The following is a 21,808-nucleotide window of genomic DNA, read 5'->3' as shown; positions in this document are numbered from 1 at the left end:
AAAATTTAAGGAAACTTCAGTATTAACATACATTGGATAAAGTTAGTTTAATTAAGATACAGTGTACACACAGTGGGAGAACAGCTAAAATTTGGCTTGGTATTTCTCTGTGTTTAGCATTGACATGCATCAACATACTTTTAAAAACCTATTAAAATGTACTTAGTAGATAGTCTTGTTGTAGTTTGTAAAGGTGGTTGCACACCTTTAATCCCAGCACCCAGGAGGCAAAGGCAGGCTAAGAGATTGCTAAAGATTGCTAAGAGTTTGTGGTCAGCCTGCTCTAGAGTTCTAGGCCAGTGAGAGCTATATAGGGAGACCCTGTCTCAACCCCCTCTTCCTTTGAAAAAAGAAAGAATACACTGACATTTTATCCATTTAATTTATTTATCTTGCAATGCTGGAGACTGAACCCAGACTTTCAATGAATACTAGGCAAGTATTCTACCATGATAAGTCCCTGGCCTTAACTTTTTTCTTTTTGGTCAGAATACATTTAACTTTTAGATAGTAATAAAGAACCTTGACTGGAAGTCTGGAGAAACTCCTTAGCTCACAGAGAACTTAGACTGGGAAATAGACTTCTTTGAGAAATATGATTTTTATATATATATATGTAAGTTTCTGTTTGCAAATAATGACTTCAAGAGGGAACTCACCCTCTGGAGTATGGGGTCCTAGCCTTCTCTTTGTGTGACCTTAGGAAAATCCATTGCTCAGCTTGCTTATCGTCTAAATTGTCTCCTTCCTCTGCTATTCTGTGATGTGATATTTGTGCTTCTGGAGCTCTTTTGTTCTTGGCTTTGGAAATACAGTCAGAGACAAATTGTCTATGAACTCTTGCTTTATTTTCCATCAGTGTTCACTCCCATCTGCTGGTGTATTATTACTTAAAAAACAATTAGAGCTTGTATATCTTGCTACTATTGGCAGGGAGAGATGGCATTTTTTTTATGTGATTTTGTTGAAGGAAAAAAATGGCTAACAAATTGTGAAATTTCTTGTACCTTTATTGAAGATATTCAAGTAAAGTGAAAATATTTGATGATAAAAGTCTTCCTGTAGCCTCTTTAAACACATCTCATGTTTGCTTTGTAAGATCTTATTTCAGTCACCTGGCTTGTCAAAGGCTCTCTGTTCATGCATTAGATTGGATTCATTTGTTTGGTGAAGAACAGGGCTTCCCAATCCCAGCTGGGCCACACTTGACCAGCCATAGCAATTGCAATAAGATTGTACCCCTTGCCTCTGCTGGGGTGTTTTTATTTTTTTTGTACTTAAAGCACCTATTCCTGAAAATAGAGACTGTTCTATTTACTTCTGAATACTCATGCCTATTGTATAAAAGTATTTTCAGTAAGTATTTAATGTCTTTTACGCTTGTGTTTTGTTTTTGAGAGAGGTTCTCATGGAGCTGGAGGCTAACATTGAATTCCTGATCTTCCTACCTCCACCTTGAGTGCTGGGTTTATAGGAGTGCCTCACCACAGCTTCTTTTAATATGCTTTTGATGACGACATGAATCCATGATGCTGAGCTAGTGAACTCTTCAGTCTGCAGTTTTTAATTGCTAATTTGTTCATGGATAGAATTAATGTTTCAATTAATGTTGAAAGTATTCAAGTGTGATATTGATCTTAAGTTGATTCACTTATCAGTTCAGATAGTTCATACCAGAAATATGATTTTGGTATTAGGAAAAGGTTAAAAAAAAAGGTGGTAGTAGCAATGCTTGTAACTATTTTCATAGATTAAATGATCTACAATGATTAATTGTCCTGTATTTTTTTGGCTTTATCATAATAGAACACTTGAAAGTATATTAGAAGCATCATTAACCCATCACCTTGTACTGTCTTTAAGAGAGAGTAACAGCTTAGAATTAGTTAAGTGATGGAGTATAGATTATTGCATTAACCTTATTTTTATGCTTTATTTTATTTTAATATAACTATAGGAATATAAAATTTGTTACTAAGAATCTTTAGTTTGCTTGTTGGAAGGACTGCTACTGCTGCGTTGTGTGTGTGCGTGTGCACATGTGTTGGAGAATATTATTTTAAGGTATGTTACTTTCGTTTATGTTGCATTTGTTTAGAAGCTGTGTTACTGTGCCTGTCTGAAACACATGATGATGGTCTAATAAAGAACTGAATGGCCAATGGAGAGGCAGGAAAAAGGATAGGTGGGGCTGGCAGGCAGGGAGAATATATAGAAGGAGAAATCTGAGAGGAAGAAGTAGCCAGAGGAGGAGGAGGAGGACCCAGGGGCTAGCCACCGAAGCTACCCAGCAAGCTGCAGAGTAAGAAGGAAAGAAAAGGTAGACAGGAATAGAGAAAGGTAAAAGCCTAGAGGCAAAAGCTAGAACGGGCTAATTTAAGTTAAGCTGGCTAGCAACAAGCCAAGCTAAGGCTGGGCATTCATAATTAAGAATAAACCTCCATGTGTGATTTATTTGTGAGCTGGGTGGCAGGCCTCCCAAAAGAGCCAAAGGGTAAAAAATAAACAACAACACACACGTGTGTGTATGTTGTACATCAAGAAATTGCATATATGTTCTTAATAATCCCAGAATTCAAGGGTACATTTTCAAAAAATGTATAATTGCTTGCAGAGGTTTGCACTGAAATCTCTGTACCTGTGATAACTGCTGGCAGAAGAGAAAGGAGTTTGTGTTCACTAGGCGGTGCATGTTCTGCTGGCTGTTATGAGATTGATGTGCTGCTGCCTATGATGTTAGGAGGCAGATAGTACAGCTAGTTTTTAGTTGACTTATTTCCTCTTCCCCTTGGTGTGTGTTTGTTTGTTTTGAGTCCTCTAGTGACTGAACATTAAACAACTTACTGGTATAGTTTATAATCTTTAATTATGTTGAATATGTGTTACACCTAGAAAATTTGCCTTCCAACATTTGTTTGTTCCTAGTTTGTTTTCAGCTTATATCTTTGGGAAGGAAGATTTTGGTAGCATTTCTTTGAGGTTAGACTAGGAAACTGATTTCAGATTGTAGTTGCTAACATTATTTCAGGTGAGCTGCCTAGGGGAATTTGGGCTTTGATTTTTAAGGACAGTGACTGTACTGGAGATTACTTTTCTCTTCTTGAGATAGAGTCTCATGTAGTTCTGGTTTGCTTATTTGGAGCTTGAGACACGGTCTTCTAATGGAGCACAGGCTGGTCTGGACTCACTATGCAACCCAAGTGACCTTCAACTCTTTGGCAGTGCTCCTGACTCAGCCGCTTAAGCCCTGGGATTACAGGTTTGTGTCCATGCCTGGCCTGTTTGTTACTGTGGTGTCATTTTTTTTCCCCAAAGCTTTCAGAATTGGAAGGTATGTCCATTTTATCCTCCCTGTTTGTACATTTTCTTTGGAGACAAAAACCAGCTTTGTGATGACAAAAAGTTAAGGGTTAGAAAGCAATGTTTTCTTGTTTATTTTTCTTTAAACAGTTTTTGTTGTTGTTGTTTGTTTTTTAAGACATGATCTCATTCTTAGATAGCCTGGAATTTATTATTCATACTAGGTTAGGTTGTTCTGGAAATTGTGGCTATCCTGCCTCTGCTTCCCTAACCCTGGGTTTACAGGCATATGTCACTAAGCTCAGCCTTCGTAACTTTTCTTTATGGCACTATGTACTTGTCATTAGCTGATTTGGAATATATGTCAGGTATTAAGTTTACTTCAGGGTTTTAAATTTTGTACACTCAGTCTCCCATTTAATTTTGGTTTCATTTTGTTTTTGCAAATTGTTTAGGGTATGTGTGTGTGTGTGTGTGTGTGTGTGTGTGTGTGTGTGTGTGTGTGTGTGAGAGAGAGAGAGAGAGAGAGAGAGAGAGAGAGAGAGAGAGACATACACACACACACACACACACACACACACACACACACACACACACACACACACACATACTGACTTGTAGTGAACCACGGTATTACTTGTGGATAGTTTTTGTAGCCTGTCCCAGAATCACTGCATAACAGAACTGAGTGGTAATAAAGGGTAGGTGCTGATTTAGAAATTACTTGGGAGTTGCAACCGGCAGAGTTTGAAAGCTTTCTAGAGCAGCTGAGGATGCAGTGTCTTGACTTGAAGCTGCTATACAGGGAGAGTTCCATTGATTCTGTACCATAAAACATCCTTTCTCTTAGTATCTGCTGAGTTGAGTTTGTTCTGGTATTTATGATTTTCTTAAACTTGTAAATTAAGTCTTAGAGTTTCTGAGTCATTTGGAGATGGGAAATACATAAAGCTTTTAAAATGTGTCCTCTGAACTTGGGTTGAATAATATGCCACCTTCTTTATTTTAGTTCATTGTAGTCAGAATGAAGATGATGCCAACACACAGGTTAAATTAAACCAAAATTGTAGTTACTGCCTATACTAGAAATTAGGTTTGTGAGAGTTAAACAGAACATATGGATTTTAGGATAATTAGGGAAGATGATAAGGAGTCTTACACCACTTATTATTGGGGGATCTGAATATGAATGTGTTTCCCTTCGTCTTTGGAGTGGGAAGATTATTGTTTGAAGATTCTAATTCTACCATAGCTACTACTGTTTTTCACTCTAGTTAGGCATGTATTTAAAATGGTACAGTGGAGATAACAGCTTCTCTTGCTTTGTCATAAGCTTTGTAATAATCAGAAGACTAGGATGTGAAATAATAATTATGTGAAGAGACCATATGTGTAAATATTTTGCTATTTTTGCAAGTACCCATTTAAGCATTCCTTTGTTGGTGAAAAAAAATTGGGCCTTAGAGAAGGTTTTGCAAGAGCTACTGGATTTGATAATATTACATGAAAATGAGGGGAAACTAGGTAATAAAATAGGCTAAATAAAAACTATATTAATTTGTAATGGTGCTTTAAAGCTTGTGAAATAATCAGAATAGATCTTGATAATTAAGCAGGGATGTTGTGAAAATTAAATACTAATTTCTTATTTTTTAAATATAGATATTGAAATTCAGTGATTAAGGCAGCCACAGAGCACACCTGTAATCCTAGTACTTCAGAGGGAGAGGAAGATCAGGAACTCAGGGTTACCCTAGGCTAAATAGAATCAGTTTGAGATTAGCTTTGGTTGCATCAGACCTTATTTCAAAACAAATAAAAAGAAGAAACTGAATGGCTGAGATAGCTGAAGACATAATGGTAAGAGTGAATTTAGAATTTGATTCTAGCTCTTTCACTCATTTTGGTATGTTACAGTCCTGTTACATAGTACAGTCATGTCCTGTGAGATGAATGGCATGTACTTGGAAGAGTTAGGAGAGCCTAGAGCAGAGCGTTAAGGATGGTGAAATTATGTCTTCATTACTATTGAAGCAGAGATGGAGTAGCACTTAGGACAGACTATTAAGTGAGAGTCCAAAGACTTCTAACAGGGAAGATGAGGTTTAAAGGACGATGTCACAGGAAGCTCTAAAAATAGACACCTCCATGCTTGCCAATTCTAGTCATTCTAAAAGGTGTCTGACAGCAGCATTGAAGAATAAGCTGGTTCCAGTACTCCAGTGTCTGTCAAGTTAAGGAAGGCTCAACTGGAGAAGTAGTATCCCCGTAGTGGCATATAGTTGAGCAGAAGATTTATTTGAGGATCCTTTGACAAAATTACTCTGGAAATTAGTTAAATATTGATATTGTAGAATGACGATAGAAAGGTGATTAAGTTTTCTTAAAGGTGGCTACTTGTCTGTACTACTTAGGGCATTATTTCCTCATGACAAGCCAACAAGAAACGTAATATCCTTTTGGGAACTTAACAGACTTTTCAAATGTCATCCATAGATAGAATTTGGTTTTTGAAACTGTACACGTGTCATCTTTTTGGTTACAGATACTTACATGAAAGAGGCAGCTGCTTTTATTTTGAGGTCTTGATTATTAGCGTTACTGCAGTTGTTACTGTGGTTGATACACACATGAGCCAAATAAAAGTCCAGTGAAGTATTATGATGTATTGCTAGCCAGCCAGCCAGCCTTCCTCCCTCCCTTCCTCCTTTCCTTCTCTTCCTCCCTCTTACTGTCTCCCTCACTCCTTCTTTCTTTCTAGACAGGGTTTCATTAGGTAGCCCAGGCTGGCATGGGCTCACTATGTAGATCAGAGTCGCTGCACAGATATTACGGATACTTGCCTGTTGTCTCTCAAGTGCTGGAATTAAATAAAGGTGTGTGCCCCCTTTCCTAGCCTTATTTTCAGATATTTTAGTAGCAGAAGCATGCTTATGAAGGTGTCTTGTATTAAGTGACAGTTGAAGCTGACAAACCCATAATTACCAGCAAGTGTCCAAAATGTTACTATCTTTCTAATTTTAATACAAGAAATGTAGTACCACTTTTAAAAACATACTGAGTCCTCTAATTTCTTACTCTAATATAGTGGATTGATTTTTTTAAAACAGTGAATTGATAAATAACACATTATTTTCAGTGATCAAATTTTATATATATATATATATATATATATATATATATATATATTGCAAAATAGTGTCTCATCCTCCCTCTCCTACATAGTGGTTTTTGGAGGATAATGTTTGAGGGTCTCATGTAGCCAAGGCTAGCTTTCAACTTGCTTTGTAACCAAAGCTGGTCTCCAACTTCTGATCTTCTTGCTTCCACTTTCAGAGTGCTAGGATTACAGATGTACACCACTGTCTAGTTTATGTGGTGCTATAGATGGAAAACCAGGGCTTTGTGCATAATAGGAAAACACTCAACTGAGTCTATCCTCACTCCGACAAATATCTTTTGATAATCAAGGCTTGGATTTTTAAGCAGGTATATTTTTTCTTTTAGTTCATATTACTTGAGTATCATTTTCATGGAATTTCTAAGTTAAAAAGTATTCATCAGCTTAATTTGGGCAGCTTTTAAGACAGATATACCTTACACGATAAATGCCTTTTTAGAAAGATCAAGGCTAGCTTGGTCTACATAGTGAGTTCCAGGACAGCCAGTGTTACACAGAGAATCCCTATCTCAACCACCACCACCACCACCACCACCCGAAAAGGAAGAAAGGCATTTGTTCAGGAAAAAAAAAAAAGTTTTAATGCTGCGTGGTGGGTATGGGTCATAGAATCAGAGGACTTAATGTGGTCATAAAATGTGTGAGGATAGAGATTTTTGCACTGTTTAATTACCTTTTGTAGAAATTCAAAAGGTTCACGTTTAAACTCATAAGGAAAAATACTTTAGCTTTATTTTATAGTGATTTAATAATGTGTTAAAACTGCCCATGCTTTCCACTTATAGAGCATTAGTTCAAAACTTAAAGCCATGTAGATAGCCTATTTGCTGCTTCAAATTTCTAGCTGCACCTGCCATTTCAGCACTTTGAAAGGTGTTTTTAAGTCAGTTTTACTATTCTAGTGATCTTGGTGCCTGCTTGCCACAGGTATAGTAACACTTAATGAAGTGTAATAAATGGCTGGTGTTGATTTTGACTCACTTAAGGAACATTAAATGTGTATCAAATAATTGAGACTCCGATGTTTTTGGTTACAGTCTGAAAAATCTAGAGGCTTTGCAAAATCATGTAAAGAAGATACAGTTAAGAGTCACTTCACTTGGCAAAGATAGGATGCTACTATGCTTCCTGCTCTGTGGAGTTGACATCCATAGGCATGGCCCACTAGTACTTGCTGTGATATCTAAGTCTCTTTATTAGGACTCTTCATTACTATCATGTAAAAATAACAGCCTCCTCCAGACAGACCCCTGTCTCTGTGCTAGGAAATTCTAGCAAATACTGCCAGCTGCTATGTATTTGTCTTCCTCCCACTAATAAACTTCTGATTATCTTTCCCTACCAATGTATAAACTCACCGAGGTAGAGGATTTGTTTGTCTACTCTTCTGTAATCCTAAGAAATTATTTGGTCAGTTATTCTATACAGTGAATATTTGTAGAATAGGCGGATTTCTGTTTCTTCTGAGGTTTGCAAAGCTTCTGGAAGGTAGACCATGTATTTTCATTTTCCTGGTTGCATTGGGGACATGGACTAGTGTTTGTGCTTTCTGGGTGAGGGAGAGGGTCAGAGAAGCAAATTAATCCAGCACTGTTTCTGAATAGGCAGATTAAATTGTTAGATGTGGGAAGTCCTTTGATTCCCTGCTTATATGGGCTTGGACATTAGAAAATTACAGATCTGGGCACAGGAAAGAGCCTTTGCTGGTTCCACTCTTCCTTCCTGGAACTCTCAAGTGGGGAGATGGGCATCACCTCTGAATCCATATATGTTTATATCATATGAGCACATCTACCAAGTACAGTGTTCACATTGTACAAGATAGGAAATAGATTCCTGACATTTATTTTACAGAGAAACGGATGCTTCTGACTTATTTAAATGAAACAGTCTTGTTTTGTTGTGGTTTTTACTGTATAGCTCAAGCCAGCTTGGAACTTTCAATAATTCTCCCTCTGCCTCCCAAGTGCTTACATTATAGGCTTGTAACAGATTTGGTTTGTTCTGATTTTTTTTTTAAAGTGTAAAATATTTTTGGACATAAATGTAAAAATTCTAGTATTTCCAACTCCCCAACTCTGAGAAGAAACATTCATCATTTGCCTGGTACTTTGTTAGTAGATTAGATGATTTTCAGACAGTGCTTTTTTAAAAAAAAAAAAATGGTTCAGCGACTAAGGTGAAATATGTTAGTGGGTAGGGGGAGAGGACAAAGTAGGTGCAATGAAGAATCGTGTTAGTGTTTTAGGAAGGCTAGGGAAAACCCAAAATACAGCACTCGAGGACAGAAAACTACAAGTACCCAGGATGGGTTGGTGGTATATCAACTCCTTAGCTACTTGTGAACTTTTACTAGGTTAAGTGATAACTAGGGTGGCATAATTTTTGTCCCAATTGGTTCACTTGTAAGGGAGAATACAGCATAGGGACAGGTAGAAACCAGGACACTTGGTTATTCACATTTTAGAACATGGTTTTCTCTAAATTGACCCAATTCCACATACATCTTCAGACACTTTTAAAATTTTTACAGTACTCTGATCTGTGTTTGCAGAGATTCTCAAACTCTGCTTCCCATTTATTGGTCTTGTTGGGATTTGGGAGAAATCTTTCTAAATTGAAAGAATTTCTACATGCCACCCCTACACTATTCCAGTTTAGAGCTCTGGTGGAGGTAAGTATAGTACTCATAATGTACTTTCAATGGAATATTTTTATTAATTCTTTGGGAATTTTATATAATGTATTTGGGTTATATTTGTCCATTTCTCCCAATTTCATGTCCTTTTTTTCTTTTAAATAACCAGTTGAGTCCAATTTGTACTCTGCATATATTATTTCTGGGTGTGGTCATTTCCTGGAGCCTGGTCACTCTACAGGAGCTGTATTGCTAATAGACTTCAGTATGCCTAGCAAGTTGGTCTTTGTAAATTCCTGTTTCCATACGGGACTGCTTTTGAGAATCCTGGAATTAGTATCTCTGTCATCAGATAGAGTTACTAGTGAGATTTTAGAATATAATAACTTTGTAATTTGACATAAAATTTGAATTTTATACTGTTTGATATTTAAAATATTTTCTTTCCTGTAGGAGAGATTGTAATTCTGAAACTTCAGATCTTCAAAGAAGAGAGGAAAACACCTTTTGCTTTACCATGATTTATTATTATTATTATTTGATCTTATATCACTTTAATGCTTTCATTTTGGTTTCCTGTTCAAGTTAAATAAATATTTTTAAATTCTTAAATTAAGTGATGGGTTTTTACTCTTAATGTTTGATCTTGCATTTTCTGATAAATTGAAAATTGGCATGGAAGTCTTTTGAGGCAGTACTTGCCAAAAATAAGGATTCTGTGCAGTTCTTATTTATAATTTGGGGCAGGGGCATGTAGATTTGAAAATCAGTACTTTAAAGTACATATAAAATTGAGCTCATATTCATGAGCCTGTACTCTTCCTGCCAGTGTCTGTTGTTTCTCTGGTCAGTCTGCCACCCAGTGGTAGGAATGCAGAGTTCACCAGAACACAAGGGAGAAGCTCAGGGGGGCTTATTAAGACTGCAGAGATGGCTCAGAAGTTGAGAGCACTGTCTGCTCTTCCAGAGGTCCTGAGTTCAAGTCACAGCAACCACATGGTGGCTCACACCCATCTATAGTGGGATCTGATGCCCTCTTCTGCCACAGGCAGAGAGAGCATTCATCTACATTAAATAAAAAAATAAATCTTTTAAAAAAGTGTTCACATAGTAATCAGAAGCATTTTGATAATGTGAGGACAGGGACTTTGAATTAAGTATATAATCACTGGATACTTAATATTTTGAAAATACATGTTTTTCTCTAAAGCATCTTCATAACAAACCTTTTGCTTTTAAGATTTTTTTTCTGTATTTATGATAGATCAGTAAGCAAAAAAACCTGTGAAATTATAAGGGATAATTTTAAGAGACAGTAAGTTAAGCTGATTTGAAGAAAGTGTTTCTGTTTCAATTTTAAAATTTAAGGCAATAACACAATGACTCTCCATTAACTAAAATAATTTATTTTCCACTCTTAATATAATTTGGCTTATGTCCATCTGTGATTGGCCAGCTCTTGGTGTGTAATATCTCAGGGGTGGCTTTGTGCACCTGTCTCCATCTGAATGCTTCTTTAAGTGTTCATTTGAATTCTGCTTTTCTCTGCTCCAGATGAGAGAGAGAGCAGTCAGTTCTCAACTAGATACCTTTTTGGGAAGCATTTCCTGTGTCCTAGTGTTGAGATGGAGGCTTTGTATATAAGGTGTTTTATACTGTGTCACTGTAGTGACAGGATAGGTATGTGGAGTACTAAAAATGTGACAGATGCTTGCTAAGTTGCTAACACAGTTCTTTTTTTTTTTTTTTTAAAGATTTATTTATTTATTATGTATACAGTGCTCTGTCTGCATGTATCCCTGCAGGCCAGAAGAGGGCACCAGATCTCATTACAGATGGTTGTGAGCCACCATGTGGTTGCTGGGAATTGAACTCAGGACCTCTGGAAGAACAGCCAGTACTCTTAACTGCTGAGCCATCTCTCCAGCCCGCTAACACAGTTCTTACAGATCATCACTGCACCAAAGCTTAGGCTGCTTAAGTAGAGGATTGCTACTTTGTGCATACATCTTCTGTGTTGTACTTCACTTCTTCTTTGAGTTGCTGGAATCCAGGGCCTAAGTTATAGGCAAGCACTCTCACTGAACCACACCACAATCCTCATATAGTAATTTCCTTCAGGGCATATTGTGTTTGATGCTGGCAACACAACGAGGAAGACAGTGCTGCTTCTGCTCAGCTCAGTTTTAGAAGAGAAATGCACACATACTTCACTGAGATGTGGTGTTATAATTGTGATGCATACAGGGAGTCAGGGAAAACATGTTCCCACTTTCAGTAACCTCTTATTTCTCCTGGGTTCTATGTGAGTCCCATACATATGGATAACAATGGACACAATGCAAGACTATTTATCTTTACCCTCCAAAACCTCATTTTAAGAGAGCAATTACATGTTCTTGACTTTGTATATAGCTATTTGCCTTGAATAAGTGTATCACATACGTGTGCGTGCACATGATAAATGTAATTGAAAATTCCCAGATCCATTCTTCTAATATTAAGCCTTTTTTGTTTGGTCCTCGTGTATGGCCTCAATCTCTTCAAGGTAATTTAATTGCTTTTTTTTCCCATAGTGCTCTTACAATCCGTATTACTTGAGGTTGTGTAGTATATTTACTGCATCTGTATTCAGTTTTTTACATTCTTTTTCTAAAATAGTTTTCTTTAATTTGCCTTTAGTATTTTCTGAAAGCTGAAACTTGCACTGAGGGAGGTCTATCTTGTTAATGCATTCTTTTAAAAAAGAATTTTGTTTAAAATAACATAGAAGTGGTGGGGCACACGCCTTTAATCTCAGCACTTGGAGGCAGAGACTGGCAGATCTCTTTGAGTTCGAGGCTAGCCTGGACTATGGAGCAAGTTTCAGGACAGCCAGGGTTAATCAGAGAAACCCTGTCTCAAAACTAAAAACTAAACCAAAACAAAACCAAAAAAACCCATATAGAAGCAGATAAGAGAATTTGCAGAAATTTCACAGTAATTTTTCTATTAAAAAGATCTTAGGGAGAAAGGTTATTTCTGTATAGAAGCTATAACAATTAATTAAAAGGATTGAGGAGCTTTATTAATTAGCAGGATAAATATAATGTCTATTACACAATTGTAGAATTACCTGTTAATTCTTTTTTTTTAATAATGAAAAAGTATGTTTAGAATTAACCAGCTGGACTCACTTTAGATGATCCCAATTTTGTTGGCAACATCCAGAGCATCATAGTCAGGAGTCAACCTAACATACCCTTCTTCTCTCCTTTAGGCCTTATGAGGGTGTTGACTTTGGCCACATCAATGTCATAGAGTTTCTTCCCAGCCTGTTTGATCTGGTGCTTGCTGGCCTTGACATCCACAATGAGCACAAGTGTGTTGTTGTCTTCTGTCTTCTTTCTGGTTCACTCAGTGGTCAGGGGAATTTGATGATGGCATAGTGGTCAAGCTTGTTTCTCCTGGGCACGCTTTTTCTAGGACATTTGGGCTGCTTCCGGAGCCACAGGGTCTTGGGCCACCAGAAGGTGGGTGACATGCGGATCTTTTTTTTTTTTTTGTGGTTGTGGACGCCTTTCAGCACTGCCTTCTTGGTTTTCAAGGCCTTCACTTTGGCTTCGGCTTTGGGGAGGGGCATGAGCTTCCTTCTTCACTTTCGGCGCCATCTTGGCAAAAAAAGCACTTAATTCTTCTTATCCTGTTCATTTTGAGAACACAGTGACAGAAATAGCATACCTACTTTGTGCTAACAGACTTATGTTTTACCTACAATTAAGATTTTATTTTCTTTCTAAGATAGGACTGCCTTATTTTAACTGTGGGGTCTAGAGATTCCTTAGGGCTGCCATTGTGAAAATTGAATTGAGTTCAAAATACTGACCTAATCATTGAGTAGTATCCTTCACATTATGTACTGTTTGTTTGAGACTGGGTCTCTCTATGCAGCCTTGGCTATCCCTGTAACTTGATATAGACAAAGCTGGCCTCGAACTCAGAGATGCACCTGCCTCTGCCCTCTTCTATGTGCTAGGATTAATGAAGTGCATCACCACACTGGACTAAATTGCTCTTAAACAATGGAAATCTTGTTTTTTCCTACCTTTGCCTCACATGCTGTTTCCTGTCAAGTTTGTCTTTTCTGCCATTGGACATAAGTTTCAAAGGGTCTTATGTAAGTAGTACAGCATTTCTCTCTCTCTCTCTCTCTCTCTCTCTCTCTCTCTCTCTCTCTCTCTCACACACACACACACACACACACAGAGGAGACATGAGGAGTGTTTGTTGTAATCCCAGAGATCACACAGGTACTGGCATAACTCTTATATGTTAGCCTTGATTCCATGTGTCAACACTGTAGACAGGGGTTCTCAACCACAAGGGACCCATAGCAGATATCCTACATATCAGGTATTTACAATTTATAACATTAGCAAAATTATAGTTATGAAGTAGGAATGAAATAATTTTATGGTTGGGGGTCACCACAACATGAGAAACTGTATTAAAGGGTCACAGTGTTTGGAAGGTTGAGAACCACTGCTGTAGGTCAGTTCTTTTGTATCTCTGTATTTGGGCAAATACAGTGTATATCAGCAAATACATAACTGAAGTATGCGTTCTTACTGCATGTTATTAGTGTTTCTTCTCTGGGGCTTTTGCTTAAAAATGGGTAGACTGTTTTTCCCCAGACAGCTTTTTTTTTTTGGTCATATTTTTATTATTTTTTCATTATGAGACTGTGTTACCTTTTAATTAACTAATTCTGTATAATTAGGCATGTCTACTACATTGTGAATTATGATCCTTAGCTTCCTAGTATTTTTTACCCAAGTCATCTGGTTATTTTGTCTTTTTAATACCTCGAATCTCCCCTTCTTTCCATTTCTACTTAGCTCAGTACTTAGTCTGTACTGAGTGTTGTGCAGCCTATCTTTTTAAGAGCCATTACCTTGTTATTACCCTAAAGTCTGGTAGATTGTTAGATTGATTTCCTAAGGCATAAATTTGCCTGTATAAATAATGTTTTTGCTTTTGAGACGGTCTCACATGTAGTCAGGGGAGCCTTGATCTCACTGTGTAACTCAGGCTAGCTTCAACTCATAAATCTCTTGCTCTGGTTACCCTGGTGAATATAGGTATGTGCCATCGTGACAGGCTTAGCAAGTATATATTTAAATTCTAATGGAAGTTATATGAAAATACACACTGTATTCTTGTATGGAATTCCAAACTTTAAACATAATGTTTTAGCAGTTACATGCTTTGTGATCCCTTTCAGAAGAGCTAGATGTGTAGGAAATAGTGCTATTAGGATATTTTCAAACATTTGACACTTAAGACTAGGGCAAATGTCCCTTGACATATATAATTCGCTTTGGTTTAAGTCTGATTGCAACTTCTGTATTTACTAAATACTTCATTTTTGCTATATGATAACGTGTTCTGTTCCCTTTTTGTTGTCGTTTTTGTTTTTTTGAGACAGGATTTCTCTGTGTAGCCCTGGCTGTCCTGGAACTCCCTGTGTAGATCAGGCTGGCCTTGAACTCAGAGATCCACCTGCCTCTGCCTCCCAGGTGCTAGGATTAAAGGCATGCATGTTCTGCTACTTTTTATATCAAAATTCCAGAAGCTGTTTCTTATCCCAAGTTGTTATTCTGGGTGAGCATTGTTCCATTTATTTGTACTCCCACCCACAAAAAGTTGCAAAGTTTGGGGATGTAAAGTGTCATTTAATTCACCACTTAATTTTCCTCCTGGCAACAGACAAAAACCTGAAGGAACAAAGAGGTTATCTTTTAAACTTAACTTTTCTGGAAGTGATAACAACATTTGCCAAATGACTATTCTATATCACTCTTAAAAATATGGCATGTTTTTGGGCAGTCTCACATATGTTTGTAAAATAGAATTTGTTAGCCAGAGTTGTTTTGATACTGTCCACTGAGTGGCTTTTTTTTTTTTTTTTAAAAACATGGAAACTCAAGACCTTTGCATTTCAATTTTGAATGCCACTGACTGAGCTGCCTGACTTACTGAAGATGTGAATACTAAATGTCTTTGCTTAGGTTTCTGAGGTTGGTGTAGGGAAGTCTAATTAGGCTGGTGGCCTTGGGCTAGAAATTTGGTTATAAGATGGATTAAACCATTTGGTAACTGTTCAAATTTTTTTATACATTCTGAAAAATACAGAACTGTTGTTTTATGTTTATACTATTTTTCTTTTGTTGTTAAGTAGTTATAATTTAGGACTTGTTTTAAATTGAGTAGTTGCTTCTGGGCATGATAATACACATGTATAATCTCAGTGTTTGGGATACTGAGGCAGGCAAATTATGAGTTTAAGATTCTCTTGGGCTACATAGTGTGTCCTTGTCTCTTAAAGTTCTTGAGCATCCTTTCTACGTTTTTTAAATGTCCTTATCATTTACAACGACTTTGTTCTAGACATAAATGTGTCACTTAGTTCCTGTGACCTCCTTACAAGAGACTGGTCTATACAAATAGAACTAGTGTCTGGTTTCTCAGATGCTAATTCTAGTTACAAGTTGGGGGAATGTATTAATAATAAAGGCAAGAACATTTTGTTTGGTAATTGATGATTCCATCAACTTTCTGTGAGAAAAGTAGTTATTCACTGCTGTGAATTTTCTTCATGACATTAATTCTAGAAATTCTCATTATCTGAACCTACACGCTGCTTTGTTGTTGTTTTTAGTTTTTGAGTGTGGGGATTTGGAAATTGTTAATGAAATGTTGATGAAGGACTTCAGTTTTTATGTTCTTGAGGTAAATTTTCAGAAATTTGACATGCACGTCAGCTTTGTTATAGAGTTTTTGTTTTCAAGAAATATATCTCCTGGGACTGTGCATGGTTGACAAATGCCTTTAATTCCAGCACTTGGGAGACAGAGGAAGGTGGGTTTCTGGGAGTTGGAGGTCTGCTTGATTTACATAGGAAGTTCCAGGCCAGCCAGGGATACACAGTAAGATCCTGTCTAAACACACACACCCCACACCACACCACCACCACCAACAACAACAACAACAACAGCCCCACTCAGTGAATCCTGGATTCAGAGTGGGATAAGTAATAGCCATTGAAATTCTCAAAAATGAGAGTTTTGTTAGAAAGTTTGCTTTTGATTAGTTACAGGTAGAAAAAGCATTTTCCTTTCATAATTGGTGCCATTAGGTGGAAATTTCATAGAGAAGAATTACCTGTGTGAAGAGAGTGACTGGCTGAATTAAGGAACTGTGGAGAAATACAGTAGTTTATACAGTTCCTCACCTTAATAATAGTTGTATCACTTTAGTGTTGCATTTGGTCTGTTGTGATATATAATCTTATCATGAATTCTTACTTCATTTTTCTTGTTTTGTTGTATGTGAAATATTACCTTGCAGCCTCTGGTGTTCTTTCCGTGTGGTTGCTTCTAAGCCAAGCAGATTTCATAAGGGTTATAGTGAAAACTTGTTAGTGAAACCTTGAAATTTGAAAATTGTACATTATGGATTTGGGTGATCAAGTAGCTGTAACCTGTTGGTTTAATATAACGAAGAAACACTATTTTAGGTGGATGGATTCATCCTGTCTCCTTCCTTCCTTTTTCTCCCATATTGCCTATCTCCCCCTTTTTCCCCTTTCTCTTTGCCTATTTTTTTTTTGTTGTTGTTGTTGTTTGTTTTTTGAGATAGGGTCTCACACTAGCTCAGACTGGCCTTAACTTCTCTATGTAGCCAGCCTTGATCTTGTGACAGCCCTCCTGCCTGGACTACTGTGCCCAGTTAGGTGTTTTCTTAAAGTTAAATATATATCCAGGGTATGCCTGTAATTCCCAGTACTTAGGAGACAGGCAGAAAGTTGGAGGCCAGCCTGATCTACATGGAATGTCAGGTGAACCTGGGCCAAATAAGTACACTTTCAAAAAAGAAAGTGTACAAATACATACCAATATGAGTGTATTTGTTTAAGAAATATGAGTGAGTGTTGTATATGCGTGGCATTGTTTCAGGCCTCTAGGGAAATAGTAGAGCACAAAGCAACTCTTTCCACACAAAAATGAAGAGTTTAGAGATAGTAAACAAATTGAGGTGAGTTAAGTAGTAACAAGTGTATAGTGGAGTAGGTAATGATGGCATGGAGTTACAGAAGTGCCCTAAGTATTTGTTAAGATGAATTAATAAAGAAGTTTATCTGATAAATGTGACAATTTCAGCAAAGATTTATAGAAAGAAAGTAAAAAAGCAAGTATCTGGGAGAAGAGCATCCTTCATTATTGGCAGTCTTAGTTGTGGTGGGGGTATTGGTTATGCTTTGCAGAATAGTTCATCTCCCACTTTGATAGTCATACTGACAGCATTCCTCAGACATTGTGGTAGCCCCCTTCCCAATTTCAGATTGAGGATTCAGAGTCTCCAACTGAGATAAAAAGAGGTAGACTTTTCTGAGGTTTCGAAGATGGGATGAGAAAGCTTGACATACTGATGTGTAGAATGTATATCTCTATTAACAGATGCAGAGAGAAGAGGTAGGAGGAATACTTTTGGGCAGTTTGATGACAGGTTTAACTTTGGAAATAAAAAGATGCCCAAGGGGGGCACCCGGGCAGTGGTGCACACCTTTAATCCTATCACTCTGGAGGCAGAGGCAGGCGGATCTCTGTGAGGCCAGCCTGGGCTACAGTGTGAGTTCCAGAACAGGTGCAAAGCTACACAGAGAAACCCTGTCTCAAAAAAACAAACAAAAAAAGAAGAAGAAGAAGAAGAAGAAGAAGAAGAAGAAGAAGAAGAAGAAGAAGAAGAAGAAGAAGAAGAAGAAGAAAAAAGAAAGAAAGATGCCCAAGGGGTTGGGGAAATGGATCAGTTGGTAAAGTGATTGCTGTACAAGTATGAGGATCTGAATTTGGATTCCCAGCACTTCTGTAAATAGCTGGACATAGAGGCGGGCACCTTTTACCCTAATGATGGAATACAGAGGCAGGAAGATGTCAAGGGCTTGCTGGCCAGCCAGTCAAGTTGAAACAGGTTCAGTGAGAGACCCTGTCTCAAAACATGTGGAGAGCAATGGATAAGACACCTGGCATTGATCTCTGGTCTATGCATATGCCCACATGCATGTACATTGTATGCACTTGATCACATATCCACATGAACACATACACAAATCACATACAACACCAAACAAATAAATTAATGATATTTTGAGACAATAGTTTACTATATTTCAGAACTTGAATAGTTTCTCAAGGTAGCTTATGGAAGGATATAGAAGAAAAATCTAAGGATATAAAGCTAAATAGGAGGAAGGGGGTGGGGACAGAAGTTTAGTTTCTTAAAACTAAGAATCAGGTCAGACCAGAGTCAGGTGTCATAGGAGGCTGAAGCAGGAGAATCATGAATAGAACCAGCCTGGCTATATAGGGAGACTCGTTCTTTAAACAAGGAAGTAAGCAGTCCTAGGTAGGCTTTGGCCCAACAGATTATGTTTGGAATAAAGCAAGCATTAGGCATTCAGTGCTATAGAACAGGTGTAAATAGTATGAAGGTTCAGAGAAGGCAGATTGGATTCCTTCATTTTTTTTTAAATTCTCAGAAGCCAGACCTTTCACACTCAAGTTGAATTTACTGTTTTGTTTTTGTTACAATTGATCTGAGTTGTTAAAACTTTTGTCATTCAACTGTTCTGTAGGCCTTCTGTTTCATTCTGTGGGGCTTTGTTCTTCACGCCATATTGGCTTTGGGTAGCTACTTGAGTTGTTAGCAAATGTTACTAATTGGATCTACTAAAGTAAGCATTTTTAAAGAATTGCAAGCAAATAACTATTCTTAGTTACATTGTCATTTCTTGCAAGCAATCAAGGCCAAGTTAGGTCATCGGAATTCATGTTGAGTCATTTTCCATTAAACAGTTAAAGTGAACAATTAATCAGTCATTAATAAAGTGAATTATTAATCAGTCAGGGGTAGTTATAACATATTTTATACACATTTTAAAAGTAAAACAAATCATGTCAGACTCTACCTTTCTATTCTCTAGAATGGGTCTTAGTTTGGATTCCCTATATTGAATTTGCCACTAAAAATTTTAAAGCAGATTGTAAGTAAAACTCTGAGGTCCAGTAAGAATTTTATTTTTTCTATTTTGGGTACTCAAGTAGCTGTGTGCTAGACTATTTTATAATAATGCGTTTGCGTTTGAAATAAATCAAATTGGAACTTAGGCCAGACATGGTAGCACATGCTTAATCTCAGCACTCAGGCAGTTGAGTTCTCTGTGAGTTGGAGGCCAGGCCTGGTCTACATAATGAATTCCAGGATTCCAGTGCTACATGGAGAGACCCTGCCTCAAAGAAGCAAACAAATAAGTAAATAAATAAAATTGAAACTTTAGCAGTATGAATTATTTTTAATTTGGAAACTTGAATGTTTTCAGTTTTTGTCAGAATTAGCTAGCTGATAAGAATGGCTACCTGAGTTAACTCAGTAGGATTGAGGGGGAACAAGAATGAGCCATAGTTTACATAAACTTAAGATTTCTCCTGTCACAGACATGTCTATTCCTTTCCTGCTAGTACAAACAGCACCATAGAGCAGACCAGCCTTTTTCCTGCTCAAGCTTCTAGATATGTGATTTCTTTTGATAGATTTTTTTTAAAAAGAAAAACATACAGATTTAACTCTAAAGTGATGAATACAGCCAGAATTGTAACGTCGAAGTTATAGGTAGTAAGGCTGTGGTAACTCCTTAGTGTTCCAGAGCAGTTCCTTTTGAGATGAATAAGGCCTCTGACGCTGAATAACACTAAGGGAGCTGACTTAATATTCTGATACTGATCATTTATGTAAGACTAACAAGTACTACTCTGAATTACTCTCTATGAATTTATTTATTACCAGTTAATTGTATTGTGTATATGTGCAAATGTGCATGCCACATAAGATTGAACGTGTCTGTGTGTGTGTGTGTGTGTGTGTGTGTGTGTGTGTGTGTGTGTGTGTAGGTAGGTAGGTAGGTAGTTAGGTCGGTCCAACTCCCTCACACTCTTTGGGTCCTGGGTTTTAAACTTGGCTTATCAGGCTTGGTAACAAGTGCCCTTACCTGCTGAGCCATCCTGCCAGCCCTCCTGAAAGAATTTTAACAGTTTGTCCAAACTGTTGTTCTACTTTGTTAGATTTTTTTTTATACTTGTTACTGCACTAGCAGTAAATCAAAATGAGAGAATAAATTAACCTTTTTCTTTTTAAATTACAGACCTAATTCAGTGTACAAATGAGATGAATGTGAACATCCCACAGTTGGCAGACAGTTTATTTGAAAGAACTACTAACAGTAGTTGGGTGGTGGTCTTCAAATCACTCATTACAACTCATCATTTGATGGTGTATGGAAATGAGGTAAGAATAACTGTTTTTAAAAAGTATTTTATTTATTATTGTGTGGGGTGGGAGGTTGGGCTTCAGGGGTCAAACTCAAGTCATCAGGCTTACAGGGCATCCAAGTGTACATGCTGAGACATCTTGCTAGCCCAGGAAAAACTTGATAAGTATGTCAAAAACTGACAAGTATATTGATATGATTGCTGATTATTTAACTTGCTTTGCTCATTGAAACTTCGATGATTACTCCTGCAGCTGAATGTAGATAAAAAGAGCAAGTTGTATGGCCAAAAATAAAAATCTTAGATTCTGCAACTTGAAGAAAAATGGTGAATAATCTTGAAAGTAGAACGTAGGTCAGGGCACACAGGACTTCAATAATGAAATGAAGAAGCAGAGATAATTCCAAGCATTAGGTTCCATAAGCAGCACTGTTTTTTACAGTCTTCATTTATAAACTTTATGTCCATATCTACCTGATTATCGTCATCATCATTATTACCATTACCCATTGAGTTACTGTCTGACTGCATGTGGTTGTCTTTGGAAATACTTTGCTTAGTGGAGGATTATGCTGTTGAGTACTAAAGTGATGTTTTGCTGAGAGGGACTGATAAAGAATGTCTTCATTATCACAGAGGGGTTCCTGGTGCCTTTGCTGCTCAGAAGGGTAAACCAGTAGGACCTACATAGAGGCCTTGATGGATTTTCTGTCTGGAAAGAATCATCTTGTTTTCCATGACAGCCTATCAATCACTGTTTGGTTCTTAACCTTGAATGGGTTTCTCAGCTGCTCTATTTACTTGTGACGTTACATTTAATGAAGCTGTTGTGGAATAATTGAATGAAACTAGATAAATCTATATTAGTAATTTGGAAAGAAAAGATGCATCCCAAGATAGTTCTCAAGGGGATGAGAAAGGCTTTCTTATCCTGTTAGATTTCTGAAGATCATGGTTTTCTGACATCTGTCATTTACTTACTATCGGGGAAACTCTGGTCTTCTTTGACCAATTCAGCATTACTACAGTCCAGAATTAAAGAGGAATTTTCCTGCAGCTATATTACTCCAACAAATCTTAATTCCTGGCACATTTTGTATTCCCTTCTGGTTGTTTTTTGGTTTTTTGAGACAGGGTTTCTCTGTGTAGTTTTGGTGCCTGTCTTGGAGCTCACTCTGTAGACTAGGCTGGCCTCAAACTCACAGAGCTTCACCTGGCTCTGCCTCATGAGTGCTGGGATTCAAGGCATGCACCACCACCTCCCAGCCCTCCCTTCTGGTTCTTGTCTGAAAGAATCTGGTTCTTGTCTGAAACAGTTTTTTGTTT

The 21,808-nt window shown here is 37.4% G+C and overlaps 1 protein-coding gene across 12 annotated transcripts in view; it reads left to right on the top strand.

The window, feature by feature from the left end:
• Picalm (phosphatidylinositol binding clathrin assembly protein) overlaps nucleotides 1-21,808 on the top strand; it is a 92,940-nt gene that overhangs the window by 15,146 nt on the left and 55,986 nt on the right. For all 12 annotated transcript variants that reach the window (XM_052762230.1, XM_052762227.1, XM_052762225.1 and 9 more), the window contains exon 2: nucleotides 20,356-20,498. In XM_052762230.1, coding sequence (XP_052618190.1) covers nucleotides 20,356-20,498 — 143 coding nt within the window. The remainder of the gene's footprint in view (nucleotides 1-20,355; nucleotides 20,499-21,808) is intronic.

The sequence above is a fragment of the Peromyscus californicus genome, unplaced genomic scaffold (assembly GCF_007827085.1).
Source record: "Peromyscus californicus insignis strain IS unplaced genomic scaffold, ASM782708v3 Scaffold_4__1_contigs__length_199733344, whole genome shotgun sequence".
NCBI classification, from domain to species: Eukaryota; Metazoa; Chordata; class Mammalia; order Rodentia; family Cricetidae; genus Peromyscus; species Peromyscus californicus.
Note: the sequence above shows the minus strand (reverse complement) of the source record. Positions and strands in the feature narration are given on the sequence as shown.